Source organism: Aotus nancymaae, unplaced genomic scaffold (genome assembly GCF_030222135.1).
Source record: "Aotus nancymaae isolate 86718 unplaced genomic scaffold, 86718_ANA_hifiasm-v0.15.2.pri h1tg000033l, whole genome shotgun sequence".
NCBI classification, from domain to species: Eukaryota; Metazoa; Chordata; class Mammalia; order Primates; family Aotidae; genus Aotus; species Aotus nancymaae.
In genome coordinates, this window is record NW_026988447.1 from 21,248,821 (window position 1) to 21,265,000 (window position 16,180).

General features: G+C 38.8%; 1 protein-coding gene across 4 annotated transcripts in view; it reads left to right on the forward strand.

Annotated features, from left to right (window-relative positions):
- SLC10A7 (solute carrier family 10 member 7) overlaps nucleotides 1-16,180 on the forward strand; it is a 276,385-nt gene that overhangs the window by 245,344 nt on the left and 14,861 nt on the right. For all 4 annotated transcript variants that reach the window (XM_012454014.3, XM_012454016.3, XM_021666719.2 and 1 more), the window contains one exon: nucleotides 1,648-1,721. In XM_012454014.3, coding sequence (XP_012309437.1) covers nucleotides 1,648-1,721 — 74 coding nt within the window. The remainder of the gene's footprint in view (nucleotides 1-1,647; nucleotides 1,722-16,180) is intronic.

Sequence of the window (16,180 nt, forward strand, 5' to 3'; positions counted from 1 at the left end):
TCGCAAAGTTCTCATGCTGTGTATTTCAGCTCCATCAAGTCGTTTATATTCTTCTCTAAGCTGTTTGTTCTAGTTAGCATCTCATCTAACCTTTTTTCTAGGTTCTTAGTTTCTTTGTATTGGGTTAGCACATGTTGTTTTAGCTCTGAAGAGTTTGTTATTACCCACCTTCTGAAGCCTGTTTCTGTCAATTCATCAGATTCATTTTCCATCCATTTTTGATCCCTAGCTGATGAGGACTTGTGATCCTTTGGAGGAGGAGAGGCATTCTGGGTTTTGGTGTTTTCATCCTTTTTGCACTGGTTTCTTCCCATCTTAGTGACTTTATCTGCCTGTGGTCTTTGTAGTTGGTGACTTTCGGATGGGGTGTCTGAGTGGACGTCCTTTTTGTTGATGATGAATTTATTTCTTTCTGTTTCTTAGTTTTCCTTCTAACAGTCAGGCACCTCTGCTGCAGGACTGCTGGAGGTCCACTCCAGACACTGCTTGCCTGGGGATCACCCCCAGGGGCTACAGAACAGTAAGGGTTGCTGCCAGTTTCTTCTTCTGTTGTGTTCAGCCCAAAAGGGTACCTGCCAGATGTCGGCCTGAGCTCTCCTTTATGAGGTGTCTCTTTGGGTATATGGGGGTCGGGGAGCTGCTTGAGGAGACAGTCTGTCCCTTATAGGAGCTCATGTGTTGTGCTGGGAGCTCCGTTGTTCTGTGCAGAAATGCTGGGCAGGTACTTTTTAAGTCTGCTGCAGCAGAACTCATAACCACCTCTTTTCCCAGGTGCTCTGTCCTAGGTGCTTTATTTATAAGTTCCTGTCATGCTGCTGCCTTTTTTCATAGATACCCTGCCCCGCACGAAGTAGTCTAGTCACAGTCTGCCAGCAGAGGTGTTGCTGAGCTGCCACAGCCTCTGCCCAGCTGCTGTGTGAACTGCCTCGGTAGTGGTGGTCGTCCTTCCCTGCACTGAGCTGGACCATCCTGGGTCCAGCTGCGCTTGCTGCACAACTCTCGATCCAGAGCGTTTCAGACTGCTTGTTTTGTGGGGGTGGTACCTGCTGAGCCAGATCACCTGGCTCCCTGTCTCTAACCCCTCCCTTTCAGTTGAATGGGCAGCTCTGTCTCCCAGGTGTTCCAGGCACCAATTGAAACGGCTGCCCAGATTTGTGTGAGTTTCTGTGCACCAACCCAGCACCAGCTGAAACCGCCATGCTGAAAACTCGTGGCACTTTTTGGCCCTGGAATCTTCTGGTCTGTGGGCAGTGAAAATTTGTTTGGAAATGCAGTAGTCACTCACCCTCTGCATTGTTCTTGCTGGGAACTGCACTCCAGAGCTGTTCCTATTCGGCCATCTTGGATCCTCCCGTCTGTTCCATTATTTTTATAATCAGTCCTGCACCAGGGGCTGATTATATACGTGATCTTAGGAGACCTCCGCCACATGTTTTTACAACTGTTCTTCTTTTCATGGTTAAATGACTTAGAAGTGGTTCTCTAAAAAGAAATTCAGACACTTCTGTACATTTGGGTTTAGAATTACTACTGTCACCAGGATTGATCAAAGGGATGTTAACATAAAGGTAGGTACTACATTTGATTTTGGATGTGTTAAATTGGCTTTTTATAAAAGTATTTGTAAAAATCTTTTTTTGCCCCTAGGAATAATTCGGGTTTCACACCAGCAGACACAGTTGCTATCATTTTCTGTTCTACACACAAATCCCTCACATTGGGTAAGTGATTCACAGAGTTAAGAATCATATATTACCCTCATATAGTTATATCTTATGATTTTGAAATTCAAAGAACTCTTCAAATTAAATGGAATGGGGTATTGTCCATGCTATTAGATAAGGAATAGTAGCAAAGTGAGGGTGGGTCATTGCTTTGAAATTCTGTTATTTGATTGAACAAATCTCTATGGGACAAAATTAATACTGTAAAATTTAACTTATAATCATGTTTTCAATTCTCATGAAAGATTATCAATGTAGAATGTTAACATTAGAGCAGAGGTGGAGATGCTGTGGAAACTACTTCTAAAAAGGGAATTGACAAAATTTTGCTTTGGAAGGCCCTAGAATTGTCCCTGGAAAAGATTAACTTATTTTCCAGCAGCTTAGAGCAAGGTGGGAATAAGGTTATTACTGTAATTTGATATTGACATTAGTTTGATGCTCATTTCTAAACGTTATTTCTATAAAGAAACAATGTAGTTATCATTAACTCAATCAGATTAGCACTAAAAGTGAAATAAGTATTTATTTAATGGACAAAAATGGATTAAGAAGAAAATTGCTGTTTTCTACTTAGCTTTATCCAATTAGTGCCATTATCCCAATAACCTGTTAGACATCCAGAATCTATGTTTTTAGTCATTAAAAGTCATTAAGTAATCAGAAGCTTTATTGAAATATACATCAGTCACAAACTCCTTGGGGTGGTGGGCATGTTATGGCAAAAATTCATACTAAAAATTTCTCTACATTTTGGCATGTGAGTCACTTAAGAGAATGAAGAACCATTACATTGTTCTTAGTCTGCTTATGTTAAGGAAATTCAGTCTGTGAACTAGAAAATGAAGACATTTCATAATGTTTTTATTAATCCCAAACATATTTGTCTGATAGTCTACTGTCAGTCTTACCCAGTTTGGAAAATGATTTAGAAATTGGACAAACCCTTAAGGAGCAGTTGTTACTGAGAGCTTCAGCTTATTTGAATAAATTATACGTATACTGTCTATGCACTGCTGTATTTTTGTATTTGTGTGCTATAATCATCACTAAATTGAAGTTGAAACAGTCTTGGAAGCCATATTCCAATCGTAATTTTGTGACCCTGAACAAATCAGTTAACCTCCCTGAACCTTAGCCTCTTCATCTGTAGAAGGGGCAGAATAATACTTATTTTGTAAGGCTATTGTAAAGATTAAAGTTAAAATTTGTTAAGTACCTAGCATAGCACTTGGTAGATAATAGGTAGTCAATAAATGACAAGATGTGTACAATAATCATACTGTAAATAGATTCCTGTGGACTACACGAGATAGCCCATCCAAGAGTTTGCTATGCTGCATGGCACTTGGTGAACACTCTATAAGGTGTAGCTATTCTTATCAATTACTATTAACTCTGTTAGTTATAACTATGTTACCACTTCCAAGGTTGTAGTCTCCTGACCCCTGGTCTTAGAGATTTTCATGTAACCAGTATGTTTTAGTTGTTGACTTCAAGGAAATCATCTTCCACTTCTTTCCCACGTGTGTTATTGTCATGTACTGTCTAGTGTCTCAGGTCTTCTAAAACCTTAGGGACTTTTATAAAAGTTAGTGAGTCTGGATGTACAGAGTGCAGGGACCAAATGAGCCTGTATCCTTAGAGCACAGGCTGAACCGTGACTGCACCAAATACATTCCCACATTTCTGCAATGGGCTTGCAAACCTGACCCACTTTTCTTTTTTTTTTTTAATTTTACTTTAAGTTCTGGGATACTTTTAAGGACTTACTTTTGTCAGGAAAACCAAAAAGGGTTTTCTCTGTTTCTCTGTGATGTTCTTCTGTACTAGAGCTGGTTGTACCAGACGAAGAGCAAGACGCACACCTAAGAAGCACACAGCAGTGTGATCAGTGTGCTTCTCTATAAGCAGAATACCCATCCATTCAGGGTTTTTTGTCTTTTTTATTTTTCTTAATCCCAAAGTCATACTTTTCTGTCCTTCATACTTTCCAAAAGCTGATTTTCAGGTAAACAGGTGCTATGAAGTAGTTGTTTTGCTGAAAAGGGTTGGGTTAAATTGGATTTCTGTTTGCTTTTGCAGTATTCTACCATGAAATAGATCCTCGGATAAGATGCTGTACTAGGGTGGCATCTACATAATCATGTATATAAATCCTTAGCTACTTTTAGAGCATGATAGACATAGGCTCTCTTGGAATTATAAGACCTAACTACTCAGCCTCACTCTTCCATTGATATTTTCCTGGGCCTCAGTTTCCTTGGTTTTAAGATTAGGTAATTTTACTTCCAACTCCAATATTCTGTCATCCCTTGATCATATTTGGCTTCTATCTTGTGGTCTCTTAAGTAGTATTTATAAACATATCCTCTTTGCTGCTCCCTTATCTCAGACAGATCACCCCTATTTCCACATACGGCAAGGGATGTTTAGATGCTAATGCTAGAATGGCCTTGTTAAGCAATATAAATTTACTGTATCCATTTTCACAAGATCCAATACATGTCACCCTCTACTGGTGACCTCACATCTCTGGTACAGAGGATAGGCCATGACCTGAGATACAGGCTAATAGTATTCCTAATGGAAATTCTTTTTCATTGTTTTTATTTTTAAATAAGCTTTATTTTTTTTTAAAGCAGTTTATGGTTCACAGCAAAATGGAGTGGAACATACGTATAGAGATTTCCCACATACCGCTTGATCCCATACATGCACAGCCTCCACATTATCAACATCCCTGCGTGGAAATGCAAGTACATCACAAGGAGTATGAAGAATTCATGGTCCAGAAAGCAAGGGGAAATTTTAGATAACATCATTTACAGTTATATATTCTCTCATCACTTACATGAAGATGAAATATAACGGATTGTGGTATACCTACTTGGTATATTTTAAAAATGCATCTTTCCCTTTGTAGTCACTGTCATATTTCTTCTGTTTATATATGTGTGTGTATATATGTATATACACATCTTTAACATCTCACATAGAATGTAATACATTTAAGTGAAACAAAATACCATTCATTATTACATCTAGTATTTGTATTTAAGAATAAATCATTGTAGGCCAAGAGGTAACCATGTAACTAATGAACCAAAGATGAAAACTCTTGCTTGAGAAGCTCTCTGAATATCCCTTGTATACACCTTCGATTTATTTTATTGTTCTTGCTTTTGCCCTGTCTCAGTCTCTTTCATGCACTTGCATCTACACACATGCTGAATTTGATTCATTGCTTTTATTAGTGCATTTGCCATTGATTGATTAGTTCTTCGTATTAGTACTTTTTCTATTGATTGATTGCAGATGAAGTGACTATTTGACCTTTAATTATGAGGCTTCCTATTGAAAATGACATTGAGCTATGGCTTCACATAATCCATCTGGAAAGCCTGACATGATGCCATTCCCTGGAGTTCGTTCAGGAAGAAAGAGGAAGCCTGAAGGAAGTGCAGAGCTATCACTGTGCTTCATCTAAAACAATACTACAGGGCTTGTTTGCTGCTCTCCTATAGTTTCAGCTCAGGGTTGGAGATAATTTTATATTTTGTCAAGACAGCATCACTTGCTGTGGGTTGCCATAAAAGCCATAAACTCTCCCAAATTATTCTCTAGTTTGATGGCAGTTTTTGTGTAATAATGAAAAGATATTTTACATAGCAGAGACTGAAGAACAGCTTGTATCCTAGTTAATAATGGTTCAGTGCACAGTCAGTCAATAGATCTCATCAAGAAAGGAATTAAATCCAAGATATCCTGTGGAATTGGTATTTTACTTTTATTTATCTTTTTCTTTTGAGTATTCAAATCACTTTGCTTAACTAGAGTTCCAATATATGCAGAAAACTTTCTCCCTACACTTAGCAAGCAGATGTTTCAGAGCATTTGAGGTCCTTAAGCATGTTTGTATTAGTTTTTAATGTTTTTAAATAGCAAACTGAAAGCACATAACCTCAGAGTATGTCAGCTGACTATTGGCAGTCAATGGTGAGACTCCAAATTTTTTCTTATTTCCAAAAGCACTTCTGAATTGAATGAATGCCACTTAAATATTAAGTAGAGTATCATCATCATTGCTTATTAAAAGTTCGCTGTATATCTTGTTGTTTGCAGACACTTGTGTACAAAGGCAAATCAAGGCAACTATTCCTTACATTGTTTATATGTACTTAAGTATGGGTCTAGTTGCAGTTACACAGCGTAACTATGACAAGAAACTATGCATTAAGCTAAAAGAATATACCTTTCTGGTAGACAGAGGATTCTAGAAAAAGTAGAAAGAGCACATTCTGAATCTAGTCTGAATTCGTGTTCCAATTCTCTCCCCAAAATCTGGAACAAATCACTTAACTGCCATGGGCCTCATTTCCTCATCCATGCAATGAGAAGATGGACAAAATGACACTTGAGATTTCTTCCAGTATTAAGTTTCTGTGAGTCTGTGACTGATATTTCTGCTCTATGAAATAACAAGTTTCCCTGTTATATGTGCAAAAGAAATGAGTTATTGAAAGGAATAGTTATGTAAATAATGTTAAAACATTACAGGAAAGGAAATATCACTGTAGCTTCTTCTTAAAGGGGTTAAAAAATAATCTTCAGACCCTCCAAAGTCTCTTAGGAGAAACACAATCTTAAAAGGATCTTGTTTTCCATTTGATTGGAAGTTTTTTAGCAATGTTAAGAATTATCTACAACTTGGGCTCAAAGTCTCATTTAATAACATTTGAGTCATTTTATCAAGAGGAAATTGAATTGAAATACAAAAGTTTGCATTTCTGGTGCTATTTTCATACAAGGCCTATTCTACTTGGCACATAAAGACTCTTAATAAAACTACTCTACAATTGTGCAACAATTACTTAAAGCTCTTAACCCTGTAAATAATGTTACCTAAACAATCTTGAATATTAGCAAGTCAGTAATTGTTGCCTTCTTGTGCATACAAATAAATGAAAGCATAGGAAAAAAAATCTTTCAGCTTATCCTAGATCATATCCCAGAAACTATATCCCAGGCCTCCTAACTTCCAGAACTGCATTGGATCATAAAACATAAAAACACTTGGAAGACCAAAAATTGCTCCACTGGTTCCAAGTATTATAAATGTTCAATCTTGGTATGGGTTTGAAGAAAAAGAAAATTATTTCTGATTACACTGCTGTTATAAGACAGTTTTAAAATACTGAACATTTATAATCGTTCCCATAAACATATATCTCCATGTGGCGCAGTCATAAACTGGTACTCATTTCTTACATTTTCTTTATTATTAATAAAAAGTTATATTCTATTTAAAGTAGATCTAGTGAGCCAGGCTTACCTTTCATGAGGCAACACTGTCTGTACTCCATTCTTGCAAACTAAGAGCCACAAGTGCTGTTTCACAATAACCCATTAAGGTAGAAATAGAAATCCAGAGGAATGACAGAAAATAGAAGACTATCTTTGGAGTATAGCCATAAATATATTTCTGTCATGCAATTTCTTCCAGAGTTACAGTTCTGTGAGGAAAGGCAGTTTGGGAGTCTTTGCCATTTGACAGATTCTTAAAGATGCTGCTAAAATTATGGACCTAATAGATTTTTACCACCAGGCTAAAGAAAAGTTAGGGAGTGTCTGTCATTTTGTGCTATTTTCTGATCCACACAAAGAAAGAGAGAAATGTAAGTTCTCAAACAAAGTGATAGAGTAATATTCTTTAGAGATTTTTGAACTATTTTTGGTTTGGATTTTGTATTCTGGATTTGGTATCTGAAAATTATTGGTAGCATATCTAGACTTCATAATCAAAATATAGAAAGTCCCCAGGGTTCTAGACAGCAAGTATGAAATTGCAGCTATTAAAACTTCTCTGAAAGATCTCCAGCTTGACCCTCAACTACCATTCATCTTAGTGATATGCCAGATGTTCGCCCTGATACTCCCATGCTCCCTTCCTCCTCTTCCTCAACAAATGTTTTTAACCACAACCTACATTTAGAAATATGTTTTACAGTGTGATCCAGAATTGATCTTGCAGCTTACTAATGGGTTGTAATCCAAGGTCTAAAAAAGATTGCTTTATACCTTACTTAGTGAGAAGGTTTTATCTTCTTCCTCAAATAGTTATCAGGTAGGCTTTGGTTTCTGCTATCCCTTTTTCGGCAAAATTTTTTTTTAGATGGGGTCTCACTCTCAGGCTGGAGTGTAGTGGCATAATTATAGCTCACTGCAGCCTCCAACTCCTGGGCTCCAGCCATCCTCCTACCTTAGCCTCCTGAGTAGCTGGAACTACAGGCCTGAGCCAACATGCCTGGCTAATTTTTAAAAATTTCTTGTAGAGATGAGGGTCTCATTCTGTTGCTCAGGCTGATCTTAAACTCCTGGCCTCAAGTGATCCTCCCACCTCAGCCTCTCACTGGGATTACAGGTGTGAGCCATTGCACCAGGCCTTCACTGAATTTCAACCCAAATTTCTGATACCATGTAGGAAGCAGAGCTAAATTAAGACTTAATGTGATTCTTGATTTGCATAATGTAAGATTACTTTTATTTAGATTATTATTTTATTCAGCTTATGTAGCAGAGTTTTTATATTTTTGTTGATTTATTCAACATGTTTTCAATAGTAATAATAATAGTGGCAAACATTAATTGGGGATTTAATAGGTAAACATTGTGCTAAGTGCTAGTTACATAAAGTAATTTACTTTAAAATACTTCTCTATGGACAGTGTGGTAATTATGTATGTACTTGTTAGTTTAGACTTCAGTGCCAGAAACAGCCAATTGCTCTAATAGAAAATTCTGACTGTAGTGTTCAGCCACAACTTTATCAGAAAGGAAACACTCCAGAGGCAGCTACAACAAATACTTTTGTTATTTCTCTCTATCAACCAGAGACCTTACTAATTAGCATAATGAATTCAGAAACAGGTTTTGATTGGTGAAATTACTGACTTGTTACTTTGTATGATAAATGTAATGAATGGGTTCTCATTAATGTGTAGACTGCCTAAAAATTTGAGAGAGACTTGCCACTTGCTGAAAGAATCTGGCAAATCCTGTAGTCTGCATATGAAACCCTCAGGGATGTGGTAGAGTGATTCCTACCTCTTTTTGTGTCCAGCTACTGTTGGGAGGATCTGTGGTTTCTTGAAGCTGACTGGAAGAGTGACCAAATTCTGCTCTGGAATGTCACTATGTACCTTTGAGGGACCCTCTCATGCAAGGTGCTATGAGAGCATGTAAAAGGTCCAAGCTGAGACTGCCATTTTATAGGATACGTTGCACAAAATATTTTTGTGTTTAACTACTAGTATATGTTGAGTTAAATATATATATATTTACATATATATATATTTATATATATATCAGTAGGCTTGAGCAAATCTGCTTTTTTATTTTATTTCTTTTAGGAAATAAAATTATAATATATATATATTTAACTCAATATATACTAGTAGTTAAACACAAATATATATATATATGTATATATATCCATATACACACACACACATATATATATATATGTATATATGGGAGAAGCTTACTTTCACTAAAACCTGCTGGCAGAGTTGTAGTACTATAGCTAAGCTTCACCTACCTTAAACTTTCTTTGGCCACTATACCTTATCTGCTAGAAAGAATCCAGCTTGGTGTAGGTCACTTCCCGTAAGTACTTTGCGGGCACCAGCTTGCATGACTTCCACAATCGTACTAGATAAGGGAAGTTCCCAAGTGATCCATAACTTGCCCAAGTCACATGATCCCAAGTGGTAGAGCCAGAAATGAAGCCCAGGCCTAACCATTAGCCACCATGCTGAGCTGTTTGTAGTGAGAGTTCTGCAGAAAGAGACCTGTGCTATGAAACATCTCAACCCTGTGGTCCACTGGTTATGAAAAGTTCAGACCAGCTGATGTCTGGGGCTCTTCTAGCTCTACTGTTCAATAATTCTCTGATTTTGATGGGCTCAAGTATGTAGCTTTAGAATCTTGAGCCCTTTGGATGGACACCATAGACCAGCATTTCTCAAAAGGTGATCCTCAAAATTATAGCTCATTGTTTCCTAAAATAAATAAAATTAAAAAAAAAAAAAAAAACAGATTTGCTCAAGCCTACTGATTCTGAATTTTAAGGATAAAACCCTGGTGTCCCACACATGTAACACATTTCAGAAGAGGGTATCATGCATATTAAAGTTTGAAAGCCATCCATTATTGACATTTAGAGTCACCTCTCAGGTTTCAGATGTGCTAGCTCATGCACCCAGATTCTTAAGGAAGCTTTGATCTAGCAGAACATTCAGTCAGATTTTGTGTCAGTGCATTCTGATGATGGTAGGAACGAGTTTCAGTCAACTCTGAGCGGTTGGTTGTTGTTTTTCTTACTTTAGCATGGCCACAGTATACCTCACTTTTAAATACATTATATTACATCGTCAGCCAAAAGAAGCTCCTTAAGACATAACTGCTCATGACATACTACTAAGTATCGTATAATAATAAGCAGTAATTTTTTCAAAAAACTACAATAGGCCTGGATCCTAATTTTCAGGAATTACCCTCTTCCTCATTCCATGGTTTCAATATATGATATTATAGTCCTAGGAAGGATAAAAACCTGGCTCTGGTTTTTCTGATCTGTAGCAGGGGTTACCATATTTTGCCTAACGTCAAATGTCCTTTTGAGTTTCATTTGTATTAATCTGGTCAAACAACAGCATTTGGATGTGAAAGTATGCCAGTATTTTATTAATATAAGACATAATCCAGGCCAGGCGTGGTGGCTCATGCCTATAATCCCAACACTTTGGGAGGCCGAAGTGAGTGGATCACCTGAGATCAGGAACTCGAGACCAGACTGGCCAACATGGTGAAACCCCATCTCTACTAAAAACACAAAAATTAGCCAGGCATGGTGGCAGGCACCTGTAATCCTAGCTACTTGGGAGGCTGAGGCAAGAGAATCGCTTGAACCTGGGAAGACGGAGGTTGTAGTGCCACCACACTCCAGCCTGGGTAGTGGTGAGACTCTGTCTCAAAAAAAAGGTATAATCCACCCATTTAGTGGCCAAAATACCTACTAGCATTCACTCCAGAAGGGGCTTGCTTTCTTTAAGATCATGTCTTCCTGGTAAGCTGAGGGCAAAACTGAAGCATATTTAAAATAAATTCAGAATACCATTTGAAAGTTATTCTTATACAAATCCCTTTATGAAAGGGAATTTGTGTGATTTTTTAAAAAAAAAAACTCTCACAATTACTGTAGAAAGTTTTTTTTTTTAAAGAAAGGAAAGAAAACAAGTGATGGAATCACCACTTCCCAGGAGTCAGTGCTCTGAAAGGGGCAGTAGACCAAATATGATGGTGAGCACTGACCAAGAATACAGAGCTTGTAAACAGCTGAGGGCCAGTGGGGGCTTGGGCAGCATCGGCGGGAGGGAGTTTCAGTTCCTAGGGCAGTCCACAGCATCACCATCTGTAGTGTTTTAGAAGTGCTGCACACCTCATCCTGAATGATCTCAGTGACAAGCCCCACCCTGGCCAGTCCTGGTAGACTGCTAAATACAAGCTCCCTAATACTATTTCATAATGCTACTTCTTATAATAGTAATGACAGCAACAACAATAATAATCCTAATAGCTATCATTTTGGGGGTGCTCACTCTATGCCATGTACTATTCTAGCTACTTCCCATACACTGTCTCACTTGAAACCTCCAACCACCATTTGAGATAGTTATTTTAACCTCATTTGAGGCAGATGTGGAAACTGAGGGGGATTAGTGTAAGATCATCTGCTTACATAGCTGGTGGGTGGCACAGTCAGGATTTAAACCCATGTCTCTAATTTCAAAGCCCACGTCTCTTCCATCACACCACCCAGCCCTCTAGAAACACCTATGAGTGGTGTGTTAGCTGTCTGCTTCTCGCTTAGCCTGAGTGATGGAGCAGGAACAAGAGGGGCCAGGTGCTTGCATGTGTCAGCTTCATTGCAGCTAAGCTCTACCTGCAGTTGTCACCTACAGCTCAATAGCAAGGAGACATGAAAAACCCCACGTATTGTACAGTGGCACCTCACAGTATATTGCATCCTTGTCACTGTGTTTCCTAATGACAGCTCTTAGCGTTAAAAGCTTTTAATTCCAAAGTTTCATATTAATTTCAAACTAAAAAAAAAAAAGCACCTTATAATAGAGGTAACTCTAAAGAGATTAATTTTACACATTACTAATCAACTCATATGCCCTCAGTGCTCCTGAAAGGGAAATTCCAAAGAAATGAGGGGCACACTTTCTGCTCTGCAGCTTGTCCCTTCTGATGAAGCCTTTGCCACATCCAGAAGATTAGAACGGCGTGTTTCCCGGAAATCCCTGTTCATCTGTGCACTCACTGTCAGTTGCAGAGGGATTTGTTTATTATTATTAATATTTAGAAAGTTTCCCTCTAGCAGTACTAAAATGTGTATCACAAAACAACACTCACTGACTGCATTTGAAGTGAAGACTCTCACCCAGGAGAGCCCATCCACTTGAAGTTTATATCTCTCAATTTCAACTTGCAAACAGAGATCGATGAAAAACAATTGTCCTTTCAGAGTTGCATCTCTCCAATTATTTGTTTGATCATGTCTCTTCCAGAAGTTCTATTAATTGAACCAGACACTATAAACCAGGTTGAGTGTCTTTAATGACAGCCTGCTCCATGCTTCTTTACGGTAAAGAATACATGAGCCTGCAGCTGCAAAGCAAGGGTAACACTCTCCCCTTCTATATCCCCATTTACAGCCCCCTCCAAACAACTCCAGCCAGAAATTAAAGTTAGCTGCCCACTTTTTCAAACTGTGGGGTACCCAGTAGGTTTTTGACAAGTTACCCTGGAGGCAGAAGGAGATACAAAATTGGACACAACTCAAAAGATTCCTGGGCCCCAGGAAGCCAGCTGATCTGGAATGTCATCTGTGCTAAAGCTGAGCATGTTAATGAAATTGTAACTGTGACACTTCCCAGGGCTGCCTTTGCTACAAGTTTGCTCTATGCAGTGCCAATGAAAAGATGCTTTTAAAACATAATCTACTTCATCCATTCATTCATTCAGCAAGTGTTTATTTGGAACCTGCTATGTGCCAGGCCCTGCTCTAAGTTGTAGGGGTACAGCAGTGAACAAAACACCAAAAAAGTTCTTGCCCTCATCTAGCTTCCTTTCTAGTGGGAATAAGCAGACACCTGAATATACAGCACATCAGATGGTGGCAAGCAATGGAGAAAAAACCAAAAAGGAGAATAAGGAGTGCCAGGGTGGAGGTGGGAAGGATTTAGCCTTAAAGGGCACATTGGATCAAAATACCTGAAGGAAATAGGGAGCAAGCCTGTAGAAATTTAGGGGAAGGAGATTCTAACCAGAAGGAAGAGTGAAGGCAAAGACCAGAGACAACAGTGCATTTGGCACGTTGGAGGAAGGAGGAGGAAGCCAGTCTTCAGAGAAGAATAAGTGAGAGAGATAGGAGACGAGAAAGGTAACGAGAGGGGCCAGTGTTGTTACTGTTACTGGCCATTGCAGGGACTTGCCTCTTACTCAGAATGAGGGGAGCCATTGGAGGGTTTTGAATTGACAAGAGACAAGATCTCACTTCTACTTTGAAAGAATCCCTGTGGTTGCTCTTTTAAAAGTAGGCTGGGGTTTGGTGGGAGGATGCAGCCATGAGAAAAGAAGACTCAAGAAAGAGGCTTTAATCCAGACAGGAGTTGAGGGTGGTTTGGTCAAAGGTAATAGGAGTGGAAGAGTTGAGAAGCTTTCGAGTTGAAGTATATTTTGAACACAGAACTAATAGGAATTGCTGGTGAATTGGATATGTGTGTAAAAGAAAGGAATTAAAGATGTTTGGCCTGAGGGGTGTAAGGACCCACTTTCTGGATTAGGGGAGACTGCAGAGGAGCAGATGTTAGCTGTTGAAAGTGATGTGGGAATAGATCAAGAGTTTGGATTTGCACATGTGAAGTTTGAGATGTCTTTTTGACATCCAGTGGAGTCTGGAATCCTGATCCAGGCTTAAGTTTGCAGCCTGTGAATGTTATTTTAGGCTAGCAAACTGGATGAGATCACTAAGGGAGTGTGTGGAGAAAATAGCTCCACAGACTGAGAACCTGAGATACTCCAGAGAACAGAGATGATATGAGATTATTTTAATAATGAAATGATATGAACGTCTAAATCAGCCAGACCTATAGACACCCAAACTTGCAAGCCCTTATTCTCCTATCCCACAAGGTTGAAGTGAACATTAAATCAGAAAGTAGATGTGAAGACACTTTCAAGTATTAAAAGAAGGGTCTGGCAGTTATTTAGTACCATGTGCTAGGCACTGCATTAAGCACTTAATTTGCCTTTTTATTGCATGTAATCTTTACAATAGCCCTGCACAATAGCTATGATTTATTTCATTGTCCAAAGTAGAAAAGCAAGCCTCAGAGAGGTTAAGTAACTCACTCCAGTTCTCTTATATAGCAGAGCAGGCGCACCGTGGCTCATCTGTCTACCTCCGGAGTCCTCTGGCTCCACCTGAATACCAGACCTGGCTCTTTAACCTGGCTCACATTAGAATCACCTGGGAGCTGTGCAGTACTAGTAATGTCAGGACCCACCTTAACACCTATTAACTCAATCTGTCAGGGTAGGCCCAGGCAGCATAGTTTTTAGAAGCTACCCAGATGATTCTAATGTGTGGCAGAAGCAGAGAACCGTGGCATTTAGACTAGTTTACTCTGTTTTTGTTTTTGTTTCAGACAGAGTTTTGCTCTTGTTGCCTAGGCTGGAGTGCAAGGGTGCAATCTCAGCTCACCGCAACCTCCACCTCCCAGGTTCAAGCCATTCTCCTGCCTCAGCCTCCCGAGTAGCTGGGATTACAGGCACACGCCACCATGCCTGGCTAATTTCGTATTTTTAGTAGAGATGGGGTTTCTCCATGTTGGTCAGGCTGGTCTCGAACTTCTGACCTCAGATGATCCGCCCTCCTCGGCTTCCCAAAGTGCTGGGATTACAGGCATGAGCCGCCGCGCCCTGCCTAGACTAGTTTACTCTGTATGCATTATGCTCTACTAGGTTCCAAAAAGAATGCAACGTGGGTTACCAAAACTGACCATTCGTGTACTGATTCTGAACACCAGAATTAGTTGTGCCATAATTAGATATGTTAAATATTCAGAGGAGAATAGAAAAACATCATTATTTTCAGAAGTGACTTCCAGAGTTTTTTAAAATTTCTTCTGCCTAGAAGTCTTCTAAATGATGCCCTAACTGCCAAATGTTTGTATTATTGAGAATAAATAAAGGCCAAGTGTAGGTTATCAGGACATCATCTAGGTAAGATAAACCACAGAAACCTGAGTCAACCTTTTTAAGAGACGTGGATATAAGGATAAATAAGTCTGGTTTTTAATCCCCAAATCAAAACTGCCTTGTTCTTTTATGTCAGAAGGAATCTCTTCTGGGGCTTTTGTTCAACATAAACACAGAACCATGAAGAGAAAAATTACCGCCAGAAGGTAATTAAAGGTCATGTTGACAAAACAAAACAAAATGTATATTAAAAATCAATAATGTGCATTTGAGTCACAGCCTACTCACATTTACTTTTTAACTAATATTTGGAACCCTTCTAAAAGTTCCACTGTCTCAAGATAAGATTATCAATGCAGACTTTTAGGGAAACCTACATCTAGGTTGTGGGGCAGTGGCAGAGTCAGTGAAAGCTCATGCCACACCATCCAACTTCTCTCTGCATCAGACTCAAAAAGTTCAAGTGTTTTTCTTCATTTATATAAAAATACATCTAAAATACGCTGTAAAATTGGACAGTGGTTCTAGAGCTAGTCAGAAGGGGCCATTTCTGTGTTGGTGACCAGTTAAATATATTCTTTTGACCTTGCATTATTTTTGTCATATGAAATTCTCAATCTATTTTTGATGCTTTCACATCCTGTGAGTATGAACATTAGCCAGATTGTCTCTTTACAAGACTAAACAACTCTTCATTCACAGCCTAGAAAAGGAAAAAGTAATTTTACTACTTCCTGCTAACTTCGTCTCCATAAAAACGGTGACCCCTCCTGGAAGACACAGCCAGTATTTGAACGAAGCCTTCATGGCTCACTTCTTTAATTTATTCTTGAATTCCCTGTTTGCTAATTATTCCTACAATGCTGTCAGACAGGTGAGGGTGTACCTAATCTTCTGAGGCAGAAACCTTCAATTGGTAGAGTTAAATCTTTCATCGTCAGCATCTGGTGAGTCGGCTCAGGCCATTCATTAAACATCTTTTCCAATCAGAACATACCTGTTTCAAAACAGAAGTAACACCAGCTGCTTATTTTGGTCTTTTCTTGCATCTTTATTTACATAAAACTTTCAGCAAAGTGATGGGGTTACAGCCTGGGTAACTGAAGACTAAAACACAATTTTTA